This window comes from Trichechus manatus, unplaced genomic scaffold (genome assembly GCF_000243295.1).
Source record: "Trichechus manatus latirostris isolate Lorelei unplaced genomic scaffold, TriManLat1.0 scaffold00011, whole genome shotgun sequence".
Lineage (NCBI taxonomy): Eukaryota > Metazoa > Chordata > Mammalia > Sirenia > Trichechidae > Trichechus > Trichechus manatus.
The window spans coordinates 21,676,034-21,702,240 of NW_004443947.1; the positions used below are offsets into that span (position 1 = coordinate 21,676,034).

The 26,207-nt window shown below is 37.6% G+C and overlaps 2 protein-coding genes across 2 annotated transcripts; both read left to right on the forward strand.

Annotated features, from left to right (window-relative positions):
* The first annotated feature begins 1,033 nt into the window (after window positions 1-1,033).
* SLU7 (SLU7 homolog, splicing factor) lies at window positions 1,034-16,793 on the forward strand. The gene is made up of 16 exons (XM_004371239.3): window positions 1,034-1,129; window positions 4,744-4,929; window positions 5,798-5,951; window positions 6,297-6,377; window positions 6,744-6,908; window positions 8,073-8,141; window positions 9,591-9,638; window positions 9,834-9,965; window positions 10,229-10,326; window positions 10,498-10,565; window positions 10,701-10,840; window positions 11,725-11,886; window positions 13,265-13,369; window positions 13,523-13,594; window positions 13,709-13,816; window positions 14,702-16,793. The coding sequence occupies exons 2-16, from the start codon at window positions 4,760-4,762 to the stop codon at window positions 14,879-14,881; spliced, it is 1,752 nt and encodes a 583-aa protein (XP_004371296.1). The 5' UTR covers window positions 1,034-1,129; window positions 4,744-4,759; the 3' UTR covers window positions 14,882-16,793.
* Window positions 16,794-17,163: 370 nt separating this feature from the next.
* On the forward strand, window positions 17,164-23,560 carry FAM200C (family with sequence similarity 200 member C). The gene is made up of 4 exons (XM_023726532.1): window positions 17,164-18,330; window positions 19,198-19,275; window positions 20,082-20,220; window positions 21,577-23,560. Exon 4 carries the CDS (start codon window positions 21,626-21,628, stop codon window positions 23,402-23,404), a length of 1,779 nt encoding a protein of 592 aa, XP_023582300.1. The 5' UTR covers window positions 17,164-18,330; window positions 19,198-19,275; window positions 20,082-20,220; window positions 21,577-21,625; the 3' UTR covers window positions 23,405-23,560.
* The last annotated feature ends 2,647 nt before the right edge of the window (window positions 23,561-26,207 follow it).

Here is a 26,207-nt window from a genome sequence, read left to right on the forward strand (position 1 = left end):
TGCAATAAGACTCATTCTTGCCTGCTCCCTCTTTCTTGTGCAACAGATTCTAAGATACGTCTGGGGGATGTGCTTCCTGGTTTGTGCCCGGTGATTTTGGGTGACTAGGTTTCAACATCCTGAAGCAAAATTCAGAAATTAAGGGGACTTTAAAAAAAAAAGTCTGGGAGATTTATAGACTCTAGTTACTGTCAGGCTAGCCTGACACTTTTATTCCTTCATCTGGAATTTTGCCCTCTTTGAAGCAGGGATAGTAGCTTTTCAATTTTTTACTTTTTAAAAGGAATATATGTTCATTTTAAGAAAAATGCCTAGAGCAGATATCACAAAGAAAAAAAATCCACTGGAAAATTAAACTACCAAATTTCCAGCATTTTAGTTTGTTATGTTAAACAGATGACTGGCATGTCATAATTTTCCAAAATGTAAACCGTTTTATAGTGTTTGTTTCTAATGATAAACTACGAGATCACTTAGGCACGGGGAGTCACAATTACTAAACATTACCTCACGTTCTAACACGTGGTATTTCTTTCACTGCTACATCTGACAACTTGAAAAAATTATTAGTGTCTTTCTTACTCGATATGGTGTAAACTCGAGGAGAGGGACGCTTGTGTTCACCACATCCCCAGCAATTTACACAGTACCTGGCAACTAATTACTACTACTAATTCTAGCTACTTTTTTCGTAATACCTTATGAACTTCCCCACTCACTTCCCGCTCTTCTAATGAGGCTTAAGATTTGTGAGCTGCTGTCTGCTCTTGATATTAATTTCTTTTTTTCCTTTTATGTCCTTTGAGCCCTGAGAACCTGAGATTCCAAAGCAATCTACAGCTAAAGAATCTGATCAGTTCTAACATTCACACGCACTGACAAACTAAGTAACCAAAACTCAAACACAATAACAATCTGGATAAACAGCGCGATACCCACGGCTCAAAATCTCGCGACGCCAACGCAGCAAAGGCTCCTGAGACCAAAAGAGTTGTTAATGCGCATGTGTTCGACCGTAGCGGACGCTACCGCAGTGGCTGCTGGGAGATTGCGGAGCCCGGAAGTAAACATAGTACAATTGGCTTCTTCGTTTGTCGTTTGGTTTGGAGGTTGGCTGCTGCGGGATTGGGTAAGTAAATATTCAGAGAACCTGGAGCCCGGAGCCGGGGAACCACGGAAAATGGGTCGAAGACTTCCAATTCTTAGATACGTCCTTGCAATGGGGGATTAACGCCAGATTGAGGGACGAACGGAGACCCGGACGGTGAAAGAAATCGCTGTCTTTGGTCTCAGACATGGTACTATGGCGAAGCCGTCAAGGCCTGCGCCCTCAGGGAAGGAGCCAGGATAACTCAAAGAGTGTCTCCTTTGTGAGGTGATTTTAAGTATGCCCTCCGAAAGCCTGAGCAGTCCCCAGAGTACGGGGAGAGACTGGAATCGGCTTCTTCCAGTACCCAAATTGACAGGCTTTGGTTTTTCTCCAGAAGAATGTCTTTGAGCTTCAGTTTTCTCATCGATTAAGAAGGGACGATAATAGTACCTTCTTCACTGAACTACTATGAGGGATAAAAGATAATACATGTTAAACGCTAGAGAGTATCTTCAGTCTTAAAGTTTTCAGTAAGTGAGAGAGCTATTAAATTATTATTACTTGTAGGAGATAACTTCTAGGCCCGACACAGCGTAGGAACCTAATAAATACATCTTGGTGACTACAATACTTTATTTAGGTATAATTTTTAATATTTCAGGCTCAGAAGCAAGTGCCCTGTGGAGAGAATAAAACAAAATGGTTTAAAGAACCGACTTTGTAGTCAGGCGTGGGTTTAAGTTCGTCTCTGTCACTTACTACCATGTGTCGTTGGGAGAGTGTTGAACTTCTCAGGACCTGTTTCTTCACCTGTAAATGCGATTAATTATGCATCTGTTATAATGTTACATATGTTATAAATGAAGATGGTTAGATTTGCTGGTGTCCTTCTTTACCTCGCAATATACTTAGGCTATCATGTAGGTTTTCTATAGGTCACACACAGGAGAAGAGAACACCTTTGAGTAGATTTAGTGGATTCCCAGCCATTGAGCAATTCCATTGAGAAAGAATCTATGTAAAACCCCTATGACTGGAGGGAGCATGATGTATTGGAAGAAAATTATAATAAGCCATTATTATAATAAGCTGCACTGTCCAGTATGGTAGATACTAGCCACTTGAGGCTATTGAGCCTTGAAATGTGACTCGACCTCAAAATGTAAAATACGCAATGGGCTTTAAAGATGTAGTTGATTTTTTATGTTGATTGCTTGTTGAAATATGTTTAATATATTACATTAAATGAAGTATTGTAAACTTACTTTTACCTGTGTCTTTTTGCTCTTTTAATATGGCTACTGGAAGACTTAAAATTACACCTGAGGCTGACATTATATTTCTCTTGGGTGGCACTGCATTGGAGGGTTTTAATCTTCCTGTGATGGTTAATTTTATGTGTCAGCTTGGCTAGTCTATGGTGCCTAGTTTGGTCAAAAAATATTGTCATCAGGATGGAGAATGTAGTGGCAGGAACCAGAGGAGACTAAAGTAATAATTTACACATAGGTGGTAGCATTGAGAATTGAAAGAAGTGGATGAATATGAATGTGATTCAGGAGGTGAAAATAACCTTTTTTAGTAATGACATAGATATGAGGTATGAGTGCACCACTTGCATAAATAGATAATACTGTCATTCATTGAGATAGAGAACAGTGGAAGGGGACTAGATTTCAGGGGGAAGCTTGTGAGTTTGCACTAGGACTTGTTGAGTTTAGTTATCTTTGAGACCTCTATGGGGAGACGTCAAGTAAGCAGATGAATATATGAATCTGAATGTATGAGAAGTCTGGCATAGAGAAATGAATTGGGGTGCCATCAATGGTGTATTGGTGGTACTGAAACCTTGGATATGGATGAGCTTGTCCACTAGTAGAGTTTAGAGCGAGGAGAAAGGCCCTAGGTCTGAGCTTTGAGGAATGCAGCGTTAAATAACTAGGCAGAAGTGGGTGAACCTGCAAAGGAGACAGAAGGAGCAGCAAGAGAAGTACAAGAAAAACCAGGAGGTATGGTATCATGTAGGCCAAGGGATAAGATTATATCTAAAAGGAAAGGAACAGTTGACAATGGATTTAACACACTGATCATTGATAACTTTTTTTTTTAATTACTTTATTTTTTTTAATTGTACTTCAGGTGAAGGTTTACAGAACAAATAGTTTCTCATGAAACAGTAGTACGCATATTGTTTTATGACATTGGTTAACAACCACACGACATGTCAACCCTCTCCCTTCTCAACCTTTTTTTTTTTTTTTGGTGAAAATATACATAGCCGAAGATACACCATTTCAAAAATTTCTACATGCACAGTTCAGTGACATCGACTATGCTCTTCCAGTTGTGCTGCTATTCTCACTTTAGATGAAGGTTTACAGAACAAAATAGTTTCTCATTAAACAGTTAGTACACATTGCCCTATGGCAATGGTTAACAACCTCACAGCACATCAACACTATCCTTACTCAACCTTGGGTTCCCTATCACCAGCTTTCCTGTCCCCTTCTGCCTTCTAGTCCTTGTCCCTGGACTGCTGTGCCTCATTAGTCCGTTTTGTTTTATGGGGCTGTCCAATGCCCCGCTGAACGGTGAACCTTGGAAGTGACTTCACCACTGAGCTAAAAGGGTGTCTGGGGGCCATACTCTCGGGGTTTCTCCAGTCTTCTTTAGGCTAGTAAATCTGGTCTTTATTTTGTAAGTGAGAATTTTGTTCTACATCCTTCTCCAGCTCTGTCCAGAACCCTCTATTGTGATCCCGGTCAGAGAAGTCAGTGGTAGCCTGGCACCAGCTAGCTGTTCTGGACTCAGTCTGGTGGAGGCCTTGGTAGCTGTGGTCCATCAGTCCTTCAGACTAATCTTTTCCTTGTATCCTGTTCTCTTCATTCTCCCTTGCTCCCGAAGGGATGAGACCAGTGGAGTATCTTAGATGGCCACTCACAGGCTTTTAAGACCCCAGACGCTACTCACCAAGGTAGAATGTAGAACATTGTCTTTATAAACTGTGTTATGCCAGTTGAGCTAGTTGTTCCCCGAGACCATGGTCCCCACAGCCCTCCACCCAGCAATTCAGTCCCTCAGGGAGTTTGGATGTGTCTATGGAGCTTCCGTGACCTTTCCTTGTACAAGTTGTGCTGGTTTCCCCAGTATGATCATTGATAACTTAGTAGTAACTCTTTCTTTGGAGTGGTAGGGGGTAGAAGCTACATTAGAGTGGATGAGAAGGGAAGTAAAGGTGAAGAAATAGGGACAGTGAATATAGATAACTCTTAAGGCGTTTGGCCTTGAAAGGGAGCAGAGATGGGAGCCTGTTTACTCTCAAGAGTTAGTGTGGTACAGAAATTTGAGACACAATACACATAGAGAAAATCAGGAATATATATGAGAGAAAGAATCCCTTGAAATTTTAAATACATATATGTATGTCTTCACATGTAAATGAGGGGTGAGGGAGAAACAGTGCTAAGAGTATATAGAGAGTTCTTTTGAGGAGGGGAAAGAGACCATTCCCTTACAGATATAAAAGAATAAGAATATGTGAAACATTACATATAACCCATAGCATGTGTTATTAGGATATATTTTGGGTAGTTTCAGTGATGAATTCATGAAAGCCTAGTTTATACTGTACTCTTATTTCTTCTTTCTCTTAGAGGAGACCAAGTAACCATGTCGGCTGCAGCTGTGGAAGCAGTTAATGCTGCCCCCTTGACCGGGTCGAAAGAAATGAGTTTGGAGGAACCAAAGAAGATGACCAGAGAGGACTGGAGAAAGAAGAAGGAGCTTGAAGAACAGCGAAAACTGGGTAATGCTCCTGCAGAAGTTGATGAAGAAGGAAAGTAAGTATATTTTCTGCATGTTTTGTGTATTCAAAGTTCATGTCTACTTAGTTTATCAGTTTCTCATTCTTTGAATTGGCAGGAAGCTATCTTTACCATTTACATCATTTTTGTTTTTATTATTTATTTTATCAAAACTAATGTGTGTAAGATTTAATAATCAAATAATTCTGAAGGGCTAATAATGAAAAGCAATAGTCCCTTTCCATCTTTTTCCCTCCCTATCTCACTGTCCAGAAATGACTACTTTTAAGTCTTTCTTTAGTTTTTCTGGTTGATACCTCTATAAACCAAGCCAAACCCATTGCTGTTGAGTCAATTCTGACCTATAGCTACCCTGTAGGACATAGTTGAGCTGCCCCATAGGGTTTCCAAGGCTGTAATCTTTACGAAAGCAGACTGCCAAATCTTTCTGCCATGGAGCAGCTAGTGAGTTCCAACCACCAACCTTTTGGTTAGCAACTGAGCACTTTAACCACTGTGCTACCGGGACTCCTTTGATACCTCCATATTGCTAAATGATATAATTAGACCATTATTTTAATCAATCGATTTTGGACAGTATCGGTTAATTTCTTGCTGTGATAGAAGATTTAGCTCACTAGCAAAATAGCTCCATCTTCCTTCACCTCTCGTCTTTATATCACTATTCTTAGTTTCTTTGTCGGAAATTTTTAACTGTAATATAAATTACTTTGTTCTTTCTTCTTTATTGTTTTTTTTTTAGTAGAGTTATCAATTCTGTTCCCTCTCCCTCTTCTCACTAGAATTATATCTCTAGTCTTAGACTCTTCATATGCTGGCTTTGCAATTTTAATGTTAATTACTTTCAAGCTTTATTCTTAAATTTTTTAAATTTTTTTCACAGAGACATCAACCCTCATATCCCTCAGTACATTTCTTCGGTACCATGGTATATTGATCCATCAAAAAGACCTACATTAAAGCACCAAAGACCACAGCCAGAGAAACAAAAGCAGTATAGCTCATCTGGAGATTGGTACAAGAGGGGTGTAAAAGAGGTATGTAGGCAATCTGTGTATGTCTGTGTTTACATGGAGATTTTATTTTAAGAATTTAATACACGACAACTTAATGTAATAGTATATGACGCTGAAACAGATTATATAACCCTTTATCTGGTATTGAAATTCACAACGCGTACTAGTTTAGCTTCTGAATTTTCTTTTATAAATTTAATATTGCTGACATTCATAAACTTTCTCATTTATAAACATGTGGCGACTTCTGACTGGTTTTTCTCTTAAGGAATAAATCATTTTATTAGATAATATAGTAATGAGAGCCAATGTTATTTCTAACTTATTCAGATAAATAAAATATTTTTTCTTCATATCCATTTATAGAATTTCATAACTACTAAGTATCGCAAAGGAGCATGTGAAAATTGTGGGGCCATGACACACAAAAAGAAAGACTGCTTTGAGGTAAGTTTGCCTTTGAGAATTTTGGAAATTGCCACCAGAGTCTTCCTTTCTTTTTTCCCTGTCAGAGAGCTTAATTCTGTTTTTTAAAATTACCTGTATTTGAGCAGTGTTTCATTCTCTTGTACATAGGGGCGCTGTGAGTCAGAACCAACTAAACAGCTCCTAACGACAACAATTTGTCTACAAGTGCAATAAAAATTAATTTGGTTTAGTTCAGTACCATCAAAAAATTTCTGCTGAAGATTAAATGATAATTGAGTAGACCATAAAGTCCTATGCTGTTTTTATTCTAGCTCTTTAAATGTTTTATGAAATTTTGCTGTGGGTTGCCAGTACTAAGGAAAAATTAATTCGTCTGTTTTTCAGAGACCTAGGCGAGTTGGAGCAAAATTTACAGGTACTAATATAGCTCCAGATGAACATGTACAGCCTCAGCTAATGTTTGACTATGATGGGAAGAGGGATCGGTGGAATGGCTACAATCCAGAAGAACACATGAAAATTGTAGAAGAATATGCCAAAGTTGATCTGGTAAGCAAAATTCCCTGCTGTCCTACTATCCTTAAAGAATATACACCCTTGCTGTATTTCTAATTTAACAACTTTTTTTTTTGAGTCTTAAAGCCTTACAAAAATGTTTGGTTTTTTTTTGTTGTTTTTTTTTTAAATAATACCAGTAGTAGTAGTGGGAGAAAGATGTGGCAGTCTGCTCCTGTAAAGATTTAAAGACTTGGAAGGATTTACAGCAGTTCTACTCTGTCCTGTAGGGTTGCTATGAGTCAGAATTGACAGCAGTGGGTTTGTTTTGTGTGTTCGTTTTTAGTAGTAGTAGACCTAATTGAATAGTGAAGATAAAAGTGTGCAAACTGTCCTTGGCAACAGTTCCTTCTTACTGGATTCTTTTATTGTCTTTATTTTCTTACTTAGGTTGTAGAAGTTACTGGAAACATGAAAGCAGCTTAGTGTCCAAAGCTTTTGGCTTTCTGAAGTTGTAAACTCTTGGCTTTCAGGCTGTATCTTGCCCATGGGCCTGTTTTATTTATCTCACACAGCACTTGTTCCAGAGAATCAAAACTTATTTTAATTCAACCTCATTTTTTTCTGTTTTGATTTCTCCTACTCATCCCCGTTCCTTTAAAACCAAAGCCACGCTGCATTATTTTAAAATTAGACTTAATGTTTCAAATTCTTGAGATTTCACTTAAAAATCTGGATTTCATCTTTTCTTGAACACTGAAATACTGAATAACCTGGCCTGCCTGGCAGGGGTCAGTCATCTGGAGTCGGGTAGCTACTGCTCCTTTTAGCCAGAGGGCTGCTTTCTGCAGTTGACTGCTGATGCTGTCTGACTCAGTCTGCATTAACTCCCTGGTCCAAACAAAAGTTTACAATGCCTAGTACTCTAGACAGTTATAGATTTTAGGATAAATGTTGATTCTTGCCAGCATTCTCATTATTTCCATTCTGTTTGTTTTCTCTCCATTAATTTAACTCCCTGACCCTCCTTTCCTTCTCATTGTTGCTTTAGGGTAAATATCGAAACAGTCACAGATCTTAGAACTAGAGGAATCTTAATGAGATTATATTTGGCTAATGACTTTTTCTGAAAATAATGAAGTTATCCTTTTTAAATGTATAAAAATTAAATGGCCATTTGAATGTTGTAAGTAAATTTTAAATGTTTATGTTTTTTAGGCAAAGCGAACACTAAAAGCCCAAAAACTACAAGAAGAATTGGCCTCAGGAAAATTAGTGGAACAGGCTGTAAGTAATAAAAGCAATCAATTAAAAAATGTTGAATTCTTAGTAATCGAAGAAATAAAAATTGAAACAGTTAATAGTTTTATCTCTCCAATTGGAAAAGATTTTAGAGAGAAGAGCTGTTGAAGAGGAAGAGTAAAACTGACATGTTTAATACTGTTCATGGGAATGTAAATTCATGGAGTCATTTTGGAAAAGATAGTGCCATAAAATATTTATATACCATTTCTGGATTGAAATTACTAGATCCATCCATCCAAAAGAATTTTCAAGAGTTTAGAAAATTCATTTTGCACAAAAATTTTCATTGCTCTTCTTATTTAACAATATGTAATGCAATGAGGACCTGTTTTTATGTCATTACATATCGAAAGGTTGGCAGTTTGAGTTCACCAGTCGCTCTAAGGGAGAAAGATGTATTTTGCTTCCGTAAAGATTTACAGCCTTAGAAACCCTATAGGGCAGTTCTACTCTGTCCTGTGGGATCACTATGAGTCAGAATCGACTTGTTGGCAGTGGGTTTGGTTTGGTTTGTTTTGATATAACATTTAATTTTAGATAATTTCACATGGTTCAAAAATCAAGAACAATTTAAGAAAATTATACAGTGAAAACTTTCCCTCCCCTGCCTCTGTGCACCCCATCTCTCTACATGCCCCCAACCCAATAACTTTGGTTTTATTTTGCTTGTGAATCTATTTGGAGTTTCTGTGTAAACATAAACGATACAAACATATATTCTTATTCCCACCCGTTTTTATTTTTCAGAAGCAGCAAATTATGCATACTCTCTAGCACCTTGGATAGGATCACTTTTAATGGTTGTTCAATGTTCCATTGAAGGCCATAAATTATATTACCAGTTCTCTATTGTTAAATTTGATTTTTCCCCCAATTTTTTGTTGTTGCAGACAATACTGTAAATTACATTCTTGTACATACATCTTTACATAATTGACCTGTTAATTATATATATATACATCTGGTTTTGCGTTGTCAAGTTGATTCTAACTAATAGCTGTCCTATATGACAGAGTAGAACTGCCCCATAGGGTTTTCTAGGCTTTAATGTTTATGGAAGCAGATTGCCAGGTCTTTTCTTCCACTGAGCCACGGGTGAGTTCAAACCTCTGACCTCTCAGTTAGCAACCGAGCACTTAACCATTGTGCCACCAGCGCTCCTTATGGTCATCTTAATGTTCCTTTTATCTTCATGTGATTATAATCTTCAGTCAATGAAAATGGCTCTAGAAATTTTCTCGCTTTGTAGACAGTCTAATAAAATTAACCATTCAGAATGGCATACTTGTATTCAGAACTTCTGTTCTCATTACAACAGAAATATGACAGTTTCAGTTAGAATGGAGTTATCTTAAATACATTTTTAAAGTGTTAAATGATTGTTTTCAGTGGAATAAGATTATAAATTCTTTTCCTTCTTTCATGATGCAGAATTCTCCAAAACACCAGTGGGGAGAGGAGGAACCAAATTCTCAGACGGTAATAAATATTTGCAATACCTGGGTAGTCATTAAAATTTTAAATTTCTAGTGGCTAGTATGAATAAATACTTGACCTGTAGCTTTAAATAACACAAATGAATAAGGGTTTGGTTAAAAGGAAAGGAAAGAAAACACAAATGAGGTGTTGATCTTGTTTTCTTAATAGCTTTTCCCCCTTCTCTTTCTGTCTCAGGAAAAAGAACATAACAGTGAAGATGAGGATGAAGATAAATACGCAGATGATATTGACATGCCAGGACAGAATTTTGACTCTAAGAGACGAATTACCGTCCGGAATCTCAGGATTAGAGAAGATATTGCAAAAGTAAGTCTTGCCCTGACATACATATTTGAAAAACATTTGTCTTTTCAGCCTAAATTTTGTCTACTCGTATGGCATATGGATAGTATAGTCAGAATTATTTCAAGATTAGGTACCATTCTGGTTTTTTCCTCTTCATCTGTACCCCAGATATGGACACACCCATTTAATTTATCGTGATCAACTCCACCTACCAATCTACTGAAATCTTTTTTTCATATAAGTAAAACATTAATGCAGTCTTCAAACCATTTTTTTCCTTCTAGTATTTGCGGAATTTAGATCCAAACTCTGCTTACTATGATCCCAAAACCAGAGCAATGAGAGAGAATCCCTATGCCAATGCAGGAAAGAATCCAGATGAGTAAGTATCAAGTTAAATTTACAAATTTCAAGATGAAGGAAGGAAGATTTTAAGTATAAAACTAAATCTTAGTTAGAATGATCATCATGTGTGATTGGATCACAAAAGAATTAATGTTCCTTAAAGAAATCAATTTCTCTGAAACATTTTTCTTTAATTTTGTATTTACAGAGTTAGTTATGCAGGAGATAACTTCGTCCGATACACAGGGGATACCATCTCCATGGCGCAGACACAGTGTAAGTGTTTGCTTTTCTATTAAGGCATTTTATATCAGCACATAAAATATTTGGGAGCAGTATTTTAAGCTGGTGTTCAAGAAGGATGTGACAAAGGTAGCTGGTGACTCACTTGGATGTTTTTGATTATTCTAGTGTTTGCTTGGGAAGCCTATGACAAGGGATCTGAAGTGCATCTGCAGGCAGATCCTACAAAACTAGAGCTGTTGTATAAATCATTCAAAGTTAAAAAAGAAGATTTCAAAGAACAGCAGAAAGAAAGCATTCTGGAAAAGGTAAGTTTGACAAAATGCTGAAGAATGATACTTAAGACAAATTTCTAGGTAACAATCATTTGTTTTATGTTTGGAATGCAGTACAGAGGGTCCCTTTCATTCCATGAGGAATATTCCTTTCCTTCCACTGTCTTAATCAGTTGTTAGGCACTTTTTTTTTAATCCGTTAGCTTTTGCAGCAAAACAAACCACCCCAAAACTTAGTAGCTTCGCATAAACGTTTAGGATTTCTCACAATTCTACATGTCACCTGGCTGTCCTGGTGTGGGCCTGCTCAGCTGAGGCTGGGTGGTCTAAGATGGCCTCACTCTGGTATTTATCAGCTAACAAGCTAATTATCCCAAGAGGGCTTTATCTGTGATAGTTCCATGTCAGCACCATATAGTCTCTCATCCTCCAGTAGACTAGTCCTTGTTACTCCTTTACATGGCAGTCTCAGGGTCTCAGAGAATAGCAACAGAAAGCATGCCCTGCACACAAGTGCTTTTTAGGCTTTTGCTTGGATCATATTTGCCAGTTTCCAATTGGCTAAAGCAAGTAACATGGCCAAGTCCTGATTTAAGGAGTGGAGAAATAGACCCCTTCTCTTAATGGGTGGAGTAGCAAAGCCACGTGGCAAAATGTCACGCATACAGGCATAAGAGGAATTTATGCCCTTTTTGTAACCTACCACACTCAACAGGTGAACAACACTTCAGACATCTTTTTATTTGCTTATGAAAATTTGGTGACATTTTAATGTTTTTTTTTTTACTGTGTTTTGTATGACAAAGCCTAGTAAAGAATGTTCCCTTAGTCTTTCTGATTGGGAATAAACCCTTCAGCAGAGATATGAATGCAAATCTTTGTTATAATTTATTTAATAATGCCCAACGCCCTTTTAGTATGGTGGCCAAGAACACCTGGATGCTCCTCCAGCTGAACTGCTTTTAGCTCAGACTGAGGACTATGTGGAGTACTCGAGACATGGAACAGTCATCAAAGGACAGGAGCGGGCTGTTGCCTGTTCCAAGTATGAGGAGGATGTGAAGATCAACAATCACACGGTATGTATTCAACTAGTATCTTCTTGTGCTCTTGGTAGCATTTTGCTCTGGATTGCATTTTCTATTATAACTCATTAGCTAGTCACTGCTATATTTTTTTTTTTTTTTTTTTTTTTTAGATTTTTAACTGTATTATGAAATTTTTTCAAAAGTAGGAAAAATGGGTAACAGTACTACAGTGTTCATCTATATATCCACCACCTAGATTCAGAATATTTTTTTTTAATTTTGGCATATATTCTTTGTCTATGTGTGTGTGTGTACACACAGGCTAAAGAAATCAGGGCATGTGTGCACACACACGTATTTTTTATATTTATAAAAATTTTTGGCTGGAAATTACAGATAAGCTATTTCACCCATAAACACTATATTATGTATCTCCTGAAAATAAAGATATTCTCCTATGTAAGCACAGTAACATTATCACATTTCAGAAAGTTAACATTAATTCTCTAATACCATGTAGTATCTGGCCCATAACACGGTTTCTAAAATAGACCCCAAAATGTCTTCTTACTAATAGCTGTTTTTCCAAGTTAAGATCCAATCAAAGTTTATTATAATTGTTATTTGGATATTATGTCTCTCTAGTCTCTTTTTTCTAAAACATTTCTCCCCTTTTTCTTGGCATTGACTATTGAAGAGATCAGGCCAGTTACCTTGAAGACTGTCGCATATTCTGTATTTGACTATTTCCTCATGATATCATATAACTTATTTCTATATTTTTTATAAACGAGAATGTAGGTCTGAAGGCTTAATTAGATATAAGTTAAACACTTTTGACAAGAATACTTCATAGGTGTTACAGGATACTTCCTATTGCCTCATGTCAGAAAGCGCAGACTATCACTTGCTCTACTCTTGAAGTACCCAAACTGTAATTGTCTCTATAAATCAGATCCAAAATTCAACTGCCTATAGCAGCCAGCCCAGTAACCTATAAGAGTGAAGTGGACTAGGCAAATTGTGCAAACTGGAGAACACAGATTCTGTCTAATACAGATTCTGTCTAATAGGGGCATCCACTGTTCAGCAACAGCCAGTTATTGTCATGTGAGAATACAGGCTTAGGATTTCCCAACCCTTCCGTATTTTTCAGGAGAAGTCAATTATTATATGTATGTGTGTATATGTGTGTGTTTATAGATTTGGGGGAATCAAATGTAAGATCATTGTAACCGTAGTGCTTGCTTCTCACACTTGAGGCCCAGCTACCGCCCACCCCCTCCCCCCCCGTAGTCAACCCTGTTTTTCTATCATTTTCCTCCCAAATTACCTTTTAAAGGGGCTTTATTATTTTATGTTCCTACCTACACTATATGAAAGTATCCACATTTAGGTTTCTTTTAAAGTAACGTCTCTCTCTTTGCAGCATATTTGGGGATCTTATTGGAAAGAAGGCCGATGGGGATACAAATGTTGTCACTCTTTTGTCAAGTATTCTTACTGTACTGGAGAAGCTGGGAAGGAGATTGCTGTAAGTACTTGTCATCTGCTTCTTAAGTGTGTAAAACAGTCTAAAGCTCTTAAGTCAAACTATATGAAACATGTTTCAGATTTTAACTTTGATGATTGTTAACTGTGACACTGAAGTCAAATTAAATGTATTTTCTCATGTTGGACTACGCAGAATGCAGAGGAATGTATTCCAAGTGATGTAACTGGAGAAGAGTCCATGAAGAAACCTCAGACCCTAATGGAGGTAAGTCTGTGATCATTTGTCCTGAGTTTGTAAGTCCTGAGGGGAGGACTTTAAAACTTGCACTAGAGGTTTGTTTTCACATTAATAACACTGTATTTCAATCCTCCCTTTCAGATGCATCAGGAAAAACTAAAAGAGGAGAAAAAGAAGAAAAAGAAGAAGAAACATCGAAAGAGCAGTTCAGATAGTGATGGCGAAGAAAAGCGTGAAAAATTGAAAAAGGTACTTTGTGAAGTCTTAACAGTAAAATTGACAAATAACAATCTTCTGTATTTTGAAGAGACCTTAGGAAACAATGTAGTCCTATCTCCCTCATTTTAAAAATGAGAAAACCAGCCCAGAGCCTGGATGATTTGCTTGGATCACATTATATCAGGTTTAGAATTAGAATAAGGAGCCCTGGTGGTGCAATGGTTAAGCACTTGGCTGCTAACTGAAACACTGGAGGTTCCAATCCACCCAGCCTTTCCAGGGGAGAAAAAACCTGGAGATCTGCTCCTGTAAAGGTATCAGCCTAGGAAACCCTATGGGGCAGTTATTTTACTCTGTCCTGTAGGATCTCTAGGAGTCTGAATCAACTCGATGACAAAGGGTAACAATGGAATAGAGTGGATATTTTTGTGGGCCTAGGAATTGAGTTCTTGGAGTGTTTGATAAATATCACTTAACGCACAGAAGAAATGTGCTTTATAAGTTTTTGTTTTAGAGTTATTGACATGTTGCCCAGAAAGAATTACCCTCTAGCTCTGTTATTTTTAAGTTTCAGTAAATTCTTGGGAAACATAAAATTACAGTCTCCACCAGAATCAGCAGTTGTGGGCTTGTATCCGTAAAATGAACTTCTTTCAATTTTTCTTATTAAATAGAGTTTCTTTAATATTGACTAAAAATGACAGAGAATGTTTTGTGCTCTATGAAAATATTTTACCAGCCAAACAGCCATTAGCTGTAGCTCGACAGTGGAAGGACTGACTCCCGAATTCTTCCCAGCAGTCCAGGTTTTTGATGTACCATTTCATACTCAGGGTGTCTTTTGGTACTCTGCCACTTCTGAACAAAAGAGTTGTGCCGTCGAGCCGTGATACTCATTTTTTCTCCTCACTATAGGCGCTGAATGCAGAAGAGGCCCGTCTTCTTCATGTCAAGGAGATCATGCAGATTGATGAGCGGAAGCGGCCTTATAACAGCATTTATGAAACCCGGGAACCAACGGAAGAGGAAATGGAGGCCTATAGAATGAAACGTCAGAGGCCAGATGACCCCATGGCCTCTTTCCTTGGCCAGTAGTAACTAGTCATAGAAGGTCATCCAGGATGGACACAACGGATATGTTCTTTTCAGCTTCTTGCTGATAATTGTAGATGGAGGAATCCTTGTCAGCTCTTCTTAATGCCTGACTTTAATAAAGCTTCCAGAAGTCCTATAGTAAATTCATTCCTTTCCACGCTGAAGAAACAAAATAAAGAGGAAGTACCTTAAATGAGAATTCAGATTTTATTTTCAGTTTTACGTGAGTGATGTGGAAAGAGTCCCTAGGTCACTACCTATCAAAGTGTCCTCTACGCAACAGTTCTTATATCTCAGATTTTATTTCCTCAACTTTCATGGCCCTTTAGTATTCGTGCATGTACATTTTTTAATGTAGATTAGTTATTTTTTCTCAAAAACAGCATTTTTTTTTTTTTTTGATTAACTAGTAACTCTACAATTGCAGTTATTTTATAAATATTTGTCTTTGTCTTCTAAGGTTTTCCTGCAGGAACTGAGGCTAAAAGAATTATTCTACCTTGGGCTTTGGATCCCTGAAAGGAAATCTGTATAGCATGTGAATAACTTTTTCCCCCATGTCAATCTGAATAGCAGTATTTCGTTTTTTACTTGGTTATAAAAGTTTGATTTTTAATACATTTCCTCTGCTTTACAGCTAGAAGTAAGTATGTTAGTCTTGCCATATTTAAAATACATCAGTGGAAAAATAGTTATTTCTTCATCCTTGAATCAGTGTTGACTGATCAACACTAGGTCTTTTACCATTCTGGACATGAGCCTTTAGACATAATAATCCTTTAGTTTATCATAGAGGATATGGGTTTGTGATGCTGTTATTTTAATTGTGATTGCCTTTATGTAACAATCATGAATATTAAATTTGGTAGACTATAGAAAGTCCATTGTACTTAACCTTTATAGCCAGCAGGTGTCGCTTTCTATGTAAAATTAGCAAAAGGCAAAACCTGAGGTTGAAATTTTCTTCAATGAACTATAAGGAAAGATTGTAGGGATCTTAGTAACTGAGATTGCCATGATCCTGAAACCTCCACTAAGCATATCATGAAGCTAATATTGAAGGGAATCAGTGAAAACAGCCTGTTAAAAACCTCTGATATGAGCAAACTGACCTTTAACAGCTCACGGGCTTTTCTAAGCTACCAAAAACCATTTGAAGGATACTGCATTAAGTCAGTGTTTCAGAAATAGTGTTGGTAGGAGAGTAACTGAATCAGTTTCTCAAATACTACTGATATACATGTACTTGGGTGGTGCAGTGGTTAATGTGCTAACCGAAAGGTTGGAGTTTTGAGTCTACCCAGAGGTACTTCGGAAGAAATGCCTGGCAATCTACTCCCAAAAAATCAGCTGTTGAAAATTCTACTCTGACACACATGGCGTCTCCATGAGTCAGAATCAACTTGACAGCAGCAACAATAAAAACATTGATAATACATGGTATCTAGATTAAGCTCAGACTAGTATGAAATTAAAACAATGGAAATAGATTTCATTCTTACCTGCTTTAATAATGTCAAAATTTTATGTTTTCATATTTTTTACCTTAACGTGGACAAGATAGCTCAACATAAAGCCTGACATTGGTGTCTATTTTGTATTTATCTTTTGTCAGTAAAGATACATGTATCTGAGAATACTTACCTGAGTATTTTGTAGCCTTATTTCAAATAAATTTGGTAGAAGAGTGGGGTATAGGAGTGGCAGTAAGCCTGGGTAGCATCTGTGAGTTTGTATTAGAAAATGTCATGATACTTTAACAACAACAACAAAAATACATCTCCTAACCTTTCTGGGCTTCAGTTCTCTATGAGGTCTAATTTACTCTTGATTTTAGGAAGAGTTCTAATATATTCAAAATCATGTCTTATTTCTGTTTCATTTTGAAATAAAGGTAACATCTGGAATATTACTCTAATTTGAGCTTTGATTTTATTATACTAATAGCAGCCTTTTCAGTGCTAGAACTATGTGCTGTAATTTTCAAATGTCATCTCCCCCATTAAGAGAGCTTCATGGAGTGAGTAATGGGCAATATCTGTATTTTACAGTAAGGAAACAGGCTAAACAAGCCCAAAATTCTTAACAAAAAAGTGCCAGGTGTCTCTTAACATCTGCCCCTTTATAGTTATTTTTAAGTCCCTTGTTTCTGGACTGTGGAGCCCTGGTGGTGCAGTGATTGGCAGTTCGAACCCACCAGCTGCTCCTCTGGAGAAAGATGGGGCAGTCTGCTTCACATAAAGATTACAGCCTTGGAAACCCTATGGGGCAGTTCTACTCTGTCCTGTAGAGTTGCCATGAGTCGGAATCAACTGGATGGCAAAAGGTCAATGGGTTGCTTTCTGCAATTTCTTTCACTGACAGAAACTTTAAACAGAGCCTCGATCTTTACAAGTTTACACCTGAAAATGATGCGTCTGTCCCAGATTCTTGCCCCCTACCCCCGACACTGGCAGTCTTGAGGGATGCTTCTAGCAAGATTGGACTATACAAAATTGATACACTTACTTATTAAGTCTATAGGAATTCTGGGAGGAAACACCCCAGAAATAAGAAAGAGGGGTGTTTGGGTTTGTTTCTTCCAGCAATCTTATTTTAGTTTCTACTTTGAGATTTTTCTCTAAAACGTATCTAATATGTGTTTATTTCTTTAAAGTAAAATTAACAGTCTTTCCCCCAAGATGGGTGTCAATTCACAGGAAATTGATCCATAGGCTCTGATTTATGGGAAAGGGTGGGGGCACCTGGGTGGGCAAGAGAGCCCAAGCTTTGGAAGCCTATCATCCATTGTGATTTCCAGTGCTCTGAATGTTAAAAAGTAGAACTATGTGGACTTTACAGTGCCTTCCATTGCTGAGATTTTATGATTCACCCTTTATGGCAGACACAAATCAACTGAAAAAACCTTCAGCTCCACATACACAACCTAAAAAAATTGGAGAGGGCCAGTACGCATGCTCCATACTGAAGCCAGCCCGTCCCTAAACCTTGTGCTAATGCGCCTGCGTTCGGGGAGAGGCCTCGTCTTGTCTGTGAGCGGGAAGCAACCGGGAGAACGCGGATGGAAGCCCAACCGGGTTGAGGCGGCTGACTGCCTTTCCGTGTGTGGCTCGCTCCGCGCAGATTCCTACTTGGGGTTCGGACTTGAAGAACTGCGACCTGCACTGGTTATGGTGCACCAGGGGCTGCGCCCTAGGCTGAGCAGAGAGCTGAACTGGAGCCTGAAACGGGCCTCCTTGCCTCGATTCCCGCGCCTCAGGCTCCGAGACGGGCGGGTGGCGACTGAGCGGAGCTCTTCTTGCCTCGCCGCTGGCGCTCTTAGCTAGCCCGGGCCAGCTCGAAAATGTTCGGCGTCCTTAATAATATTAACACCTGCAGCTCCTACCAGTTAAGAGCTGCGTGTTCTTTACATGCATTCTCATACTTAAACCCCACAACAACCCTATAAGGTAGGTACTATTATCATCTCCATCTGAGGAATTGAGGTCTCTCAGCCCTTAAGTGACAAAGCCAAGATCCCAGCTGTCTGCCTCTAGAGCGCATGCTCAACTACTATATTCCTGTCCCATTTTCTCCTAGTTATTGATTTTAATGTAAAACGTAGTGAGTTAATCTTCCACCTCTCCAGACACCCGCAAGTACCATGTACTTGAGTAGGCAGGGACTAGATATATGCTGAATTGTATTTGGTATGGAGTTTCGGGTTTACAGTTGCACTTCGGTGTTGTCACTGTTCAAATGTATATATTTTAGCATGCTCTAAATATTCCTTTTATGTGAATGTTCACTTTTAACTGACTGATTCTTCTCTTAATTGTGATACTTTTTCATATCTACCCTTACTTCGTAAACTCAAAATCATTTTACATTAATTATATCAGATCTTTCATTTCAGCATCTTAAGATAGCTCTCAAAAGATTGAAAAGAACCATTCTGAAAACATTTCCAGCTTAATGAGATAAGGCTTTTTGTTTATTTTACTTTTTACTATGGAAAATTTCTGACATACATAAAAATAGTGAAAATGGTATAATGATGTGTACCCATGATCCAGCTTCACCCGTTACCAACTCAAGGCCAATTGTATTTCATCTGTCTCCACCCCACTTTGTGTGTGTTTGTATGTGTGCTGAAGTACATACAGTATTTCAAAGGAAATCCTAGACATCTTATTCCACTTGTAAATAGTTAAGTCTGCATCTCTAATAGATAAGGACTTCTTTTTTTTTAACACAACTTCAATGCCGTTATCACATCTGTCTAAATTAACAATTCCATAACAACATGATGCTTTTTTAATGTTTACATTTTGTAGGATATTGTGGTTGCTAAATACCATAAAGGAACACGTGAAAATTGTGAGGTTGTAAAGCACAAGAAAGCCTCCTGTGCGGTAAGTTCATCTTTGAGGATCTAGAAAATTCTTGCTACCTATTCCCTTTTTTAGGAGCCCTGGTGATGCAGTGGTCAAAGCAATCAGCTGCTAACCGAAGGGTCGACGGTTGGAGACCACCATCGGCTCTGCAGGAGAAGAATGTGGTAGTCTGCTTCCGTAGAGATTTATAGCTTTGGAAACCCAATGGGGTCACTATGAGTCAGAATCGACTCTGTGGCAGTGGATACGGTTTTTTTGGTATTCTCTTTTTGAGGGAGATGGAGAATACTACAAATGGGTTTTTCTAAAGAACTCTTCTGTTTAAAATAGGTAAATCTTAACTCAAAATTATAAACTTGAGTAGCATAGTCAGGTAGATAGGAATGGATGCTTGACAGATCCTGTAATGATTTCTGTTGCGACTAAAGCAAAACTATTTCCTTCACAAAAAATACACACTAAATATACATAATAGAATACAAAAAGAAAAGCATTTTTTATGCTTAGCTAATAATTTTATTGCCATCAATTAGAAGTAGTTCTGGACACAGTTGACCATATTATCTCATTATTTGACAAGAGAAGGCATAAAATCAACTCTTTAAACTTAAGATCCTCTTTATTGATTGACAGACATCCTGCAGTGTTTAACTGGCTCATATAGCAGGTCAACTTAATTAGTTACATAGAAGTACATTTTGCAACTAGTTTATCTTGCAGGTTCATTAGAAAGCTAGTTCTTAAATATTTGGGCTTTATTGTGACTTTTTTTATGGTCAGAGTGGGCATTTGGGTTTAAATGTGTCCCTGTTAAATTGTTTCAGACATATTCTGTGGGACAGAACTTGGAAACTTTGGAGATCACTTATTTATCTTGGAGATAGACTGTTTTCTAAGGTATATTTAAGCCTACCTATGGATTATACCTTTGCTCATTGCTGAAGAGGAAGAAAAAGAGAAAAGGTATGGCTTTCTTTTTAGATCCCTCAACTTTCACAGGAGGTTGTCATCAACTCACAACGCTTAAACGTGTGTTAAAGTATTTGGACTGTTCACTTGGCAACCTAGAATATCTGTGATCTAGGGATTGACCTGATAAATATGTTTTCATTCCTCTCGATGGGACTGTTCACTAGGATATGCATCAGAATCACCTGGACAACTTTATTTCAGATTCTTTTGACCTACTAAAATGATTTATTAGTTTTGAGATGGTACAAGGACGTGTATACTTTGAAACAGATTGTCAGTGAATGTGATGGGAAACTCTTGTTAAGGATCACTATTCTAATTATTATTCATAAGAGTTATCTAAAATGCTTGTTTAAAATACAAATTCTGCGGTCCTCCTCCAGAGCTGGAGAATCAGAATCTCTGGGATTGGGGCCTAGGAATCTGCATTTTAGAAAGAGACTCAGATGATTCCTCCACTTACTAAACTGGAGAACCACTGCCTTCTGTATCCTGTCCTTGGGTTAAGCCAAACCTTAGGAGGGTGCTTATTTCCATTCTGTTGTTTAGGCTTATTTCTTGGCTGCTTTTTCAGAGGGTAGTTATATGAAAAAGCATCATGAAATTCCTTACTATAGTTAAGGTTGTTCTCCTATGAGAGGAATTTTTCTGAAATCTCAATGATAAGAGTAGTTGCTTTTCTCTGGAGCACCTTGTTTTTGCTTTTATTAGTAGTACGAATCATGGACTGCTGGTGTATGGTATACACTTTACCCTAGCAGCAAGGAAGCTCTGAGCCAAATTTGTAGCCTACCTCTATCAGCGATGGCTTAATCAAACTTACAGGCCTGTTTGGAATTCTCTGCTTAAGTTGGAGTGTAAGCTGCTCAAGACAGACCTGTTTAATCCTTTCCTACTTAAATAGTCACCATGTCATAATCTGCCCTTCCTTACAGTATTTAGATTACTCCTTCCTCTGTTTAGTGGTTCTTAACAGAGGATGCATGCATCCTTGGGGAAAGATGGAAGAAGGGCATGGTAGTGAGATGCCCTTTTTGGGGCTACAAAATGTGCCAGATTTGTGTGGAACATACATCATTGAAAACAAATTTAGCTGTAACTATGCAACTTGCCTAAACTCAAATCTTCTGTATATAGCTTGGTTGGCAAGTCATTTATTCTAGGGAATTAGCTATGAGTTGCTAGCTTTAATTTGGACTTTAATGCTGTCATGACTTACTTTGAACTGACATGTTGTGGGATATTTCTTGACATGTGCACAGAAGACAGGATGGCATGTGATGTGGCTTTGTTTTAATTTGGCTAACCACTAATTTTTAATGTGTGGGTTGTATTTTACTCCCAAAGCAAAATTCTGCAGCATCTCTGGAGTACCACCTGAGAATTTTTGTATGCCATGTCAAAGAAACGCAAATGGGATGATGATTATGTTCGTTACTGGTTCACCTGTACGACAGAGGTTGATGGAACTCAACGCCCGCAGTGTGTTTTGTGTAACTCAGTATTTTCAAATGCTGATCTCAGACCATCAAAACTGTCTGACCATTTTAATAGACAGCATGGTGGTATAGCTGGGCATGATCTCAATAGCCTAAAACATATGCCAGCACCATCTGATCAGAGTGAAACCTTGAAAGTACTTGGAGTTGCATCTCAAGAGGATGCCTTATTACAAGCCTCATATCAGTTTGCATATTTATGTGCCAAGGAAAAGAATCCTCATACAATAGCTGAAAAATTAGTGAAACCTTGTGCATTGGAAATAGCACAAATAGTTTTGGGACCAGATGCACAAAAGAAGCTTCAGCAGGTTCCCTTATCAGATGATGTGATCCATTCTAGAATTGATGAAATGAGCCAGGATATCTTACAACAAGTTCTAGACGATATCAGAGCCAGTCCTCTTAAAGTGGGTATCCAGCTTGCTGAGACAGCTGACATGGATGACTGCAGTCAGCTAATGGCATTTGTGCGATATATAAAAGAAAAAGAGATCATAGAAGAATTCCTGTTCTGTGAACCATTGCGTTTAACCATGAAAGGAACAGATGTGTTCAATCTCTTCAGAGACTTCTTTTTGAAACATAAGATAGCACTTGATGTATGTGGCTCCATTTGTACTGATGGTGCTTCTTCTATGCTAGGAGAAAATTCAGAATTTGTTACCTATGTGAAGAAAGAGGTACCTCATATCATGATTACACATTGTATGTTGAACCCTCATGCACTTGTCACAAAGACATTGCCATCAAAATTGACAGATGCTCTGTTTACTGTGGTGAGGGTAATAAATTTCATCAAAGGACGAGCTCCAAATCATCGCATCTTTCAGGCTTTTTTTGAAGAAATTGGTATAGAGTACAGCATCTTCCTTTTCCATACTGAAATGAGGTGGCTTTCCCGAGGCCAAATACTTACTCACATTTTTGAAATGTATGAAGAAATAAATCAGTTTCTTCACCACCAAAGCAGTAATTTAGTTGATAGCTTTGAAAATAAAGAGTTTAAAATTCATTTAGCATACCTTGCAGATTTATTCAAACACCTAAATGAACTTAGCGCATCTATGCAAAGGACTGGGATGAACACAGTATCAGCTAGAGAGAAGTTATCTGCTTTTGTTAGGAAGTTTCCGTTTTGGCTAAAGCGAATTGAGAAGAGAAATTTTACCAACTTTCCTTTTCTTGAAGAAATAGTTGTTTCAGATAATGAAGGAGCACGCATTGCAGCCGAAATAACACTGCATCTGCAACAGCTGAGCAACTTCTTTCATGGATATTTTTCCGTTGGAGATCTTGATGAGGCAAGTAAATGGATACTGGATCCATTCCTTTTTAATCTGGATTTTATCGATGATAGTTATTTAATGAAAAATGATCTTGCTGAATTACGAGCTAGTGGCCAAATCCTAATGGAATTTGAGACAATGAAGCTTGAAGATTTCTGGTGTGCTCAATTCACAGTATTTCCAAATCTGGCAAAGACAGCTCTAGAAATCCTTGTGCCGTTTGCAACTACATACCTTTGTGAGTTGGGATTTTCATCACTTTTACATTTTAAAACAAAATCTAGAAGCTGCTCTAATATGAGTGATGACATTCGTGTGGCTATTTCAAAAAAGGTTCCTCGTTTTTCAGACATCATTGAACAAAAGCTACAGCAGAAGTCACTGTAAGCTGATACACTTTTAATGTATTCTTAATGTCATTGTAAAATTAAGTTGTAATTATCATTCGTGTTTATGATATATCAAATCCTAAGTTTGAAAAAGTAAGCAGCTTCACCTTTTAATGAGGAATGTGAAAATATTTGGAATAAGCAGCAGAAAAGATTAAATATCACTGCCTAATTGATACATGGGATTTTTCTGAGTATCTGTTTAATCTATTGATGTGATACATAAAGATGCCAGAGCACCAGAATATCCAGCTAAATGGTGCAGTAGTCTAGGAATTGAGCCAAGAGAAAAGAGAAAACCTCCCAGAACAAGCATCTTCAAGTTAAGAATAAAAGTCAAAGAACAAAATGACAGTCTTCTCATCTCTGTGAGGGTTGTTATCGGGAGGTTAATGAAATCAGAAGAGAATTGTGGAAATATAGTGGGAGAAGGGGTAATTCCAGCTTATGTAAGGTTTATTATTATTTTAATGTTAAGGTTCCTAGGTGGCGCAAGCAGTTTGCACTTGACTGCTAACCTAAAAACTGGTGGTTTGAACCCACCCAGCGGTACTGCAAAAGATAGGCCTGGTGATCTGCTTCCATGAAGATTACAGCCAAGAAAACCCTATGCAGTAGTTCTACTCCGTAACACATGGGGTCACCATGAGATGGAATCAACTCAAAGGCAACTAACAAGAACACTTTTTAATGTTCTCTTTGTAGTTAGTCTCACAATGTCCATTTCCCTAGCTCCCATGGTCTAAATACTGTGACATTAAGAAATATCCTAATATTCTGTTAGTCATTCCTTATCTTCTTTTAATTACTTCAGGACTTTAAGGCATCAAGGCTGCTGAAAAGGAGATTCCTCAGTCTTTCCCTAGAGATTCTTATTGAGTGGGTCTGAGATAAGGTCAAGGGTTTCATTCTTAACCAGTATCCCAAACATTTCCAATGGATTCTTTTGTCCTCTGCCTCCTCTAATTTTTCCTACACTTATTTGCCCTTTACGTCAATTTCCTCACTTATTTCATATCTTATATGTGTTTTTCTAAGACACTTCAAAACTTTTGGAAGGACCAGAGTAAAAATTAGAAAAAAAAATAAAAAATAAGTAAATTGATATGAAATTACTGGAGTAATTCAGGGTCTTCCACCCATATAGCTAAATATCGTCATATGAAGTGCATATACCAGTCTTGATTTATCAACTTTCAGTTATGTATTTACTTCTCTTGATAATAGATAAGGTTTTATCTATAACATACCCATCTCCCTTCCTACTCCTTCTAATTTTTTTATTATAATAACACTAATTGTAGTTCCTCTATTGATTTTTCATAGCACTTTGAAGATTTCTCCCTCTAGGAATTTATCTCATGGAAAGACTCAGGGGTCCTCACAAAGTTTTATTTGGAAGATGGGTAATTACAGCATTTTTATAATGGTAAAGGGGAATGAAGCCTGAATGCTAAGTTTAAATACCTCTTGAGTACTGCAAATTGAAGTTTATATTTTATACATAAAACTCAGCTTTGTCACTATTCCATCAAAATCCTTTTATTAATAAATATAAATACATGCCTTTTCATTTAAAAAAGTAGTTACAGAATTTAAGTTCTTATTTTTCCTGTTATGATCTAACATCAAGAACAGTGGGGGAAATTCCCAAAACTGCTTTAAGAACAAATACGGATGAATGTAAAGTTTAGTTTACTAGTTTGCAGATATAAAGATAGGAAGGAAATAGGGATGAGAACAAGGGCACAGATGAAGCCTGGTACCTAACAATACAATAGCAGGGCAAGGATGTAATGCCAGAAGTAAATGACCTTTAATAGCCAATCTTTCATTAAGTTTACTAGAATTCTCTCTTAGGCTAAATTGATTTATTTCTGCTCTGAAACAAAACCTCAAAAGACATTTTTAAAGGAAATGGCTAACTAGAATTTTTAATTCATTTCCAAACTCTACAACAGTCCGTCTCCTCCTATCATCCCTTCCCCCCTCCCACCCCTGCTTCTCTGAACAAGTGAAAGAGGCTGCAGTGTTTGCTGAAATGAAGAAACTTGGATTTTATGTGTGTGTGTGTGAATTTAAAAAGCCTCCCACAATGGTGCATATATTGGCACATATAAGTCATATGTGTTGGTTTCTTCCCACCCCCACCCCTCCAAGGAGAAGGTCATTGTTTTATATTTTTGCTATATAATTTAAAAAAAAAAAAAAAAAAGTTGCCATTGAGTTGATTTTGACTCATAGTGACCCCAGAAGTTTTGGAGTAGAACTGTGCTCCATAGGATTTTCAATGGCTGTGATCTTTTGGAAGTAGATCAGCAGGTCTTTCTTCTGAGGCACCTCTGGGTGGATTCAGACTGTGAACCTTTCAGTCAGTAGCCAAGCACTTGACCCTTTGCACCACCCAGAGACCCCTGCTATATAATTAAGGTCATTGATAATTGCAGAAAGTATTCAAGACAGGATAAAGACATAATCTTTATGACCAGCAGATGTGACTTTGTGCAGGATTGGCTGAAAGCAAGCTTATTCACAGTACTGATTTTGCTAAATAATACCTGATGTTGAATATCTCTAGTAAAGGTATTGTAGCTGAAATTAAAAATGACTCACCTGAGCCTCTGCTGGCTCAAAATTAGCAGAGAGAACTCTAATTGAGCCAGTGGCCACCAGATTTCAAGAAATCATTGGGGGAAAAGGATAGAAAAAAGGATAGAAATAGTTTTTTGTATAAAACTGACCTGAGCATGTGGATTTTTGATATTGTGGTTGCTTTTCTAAGTCACTAAAAGCTACTTGAA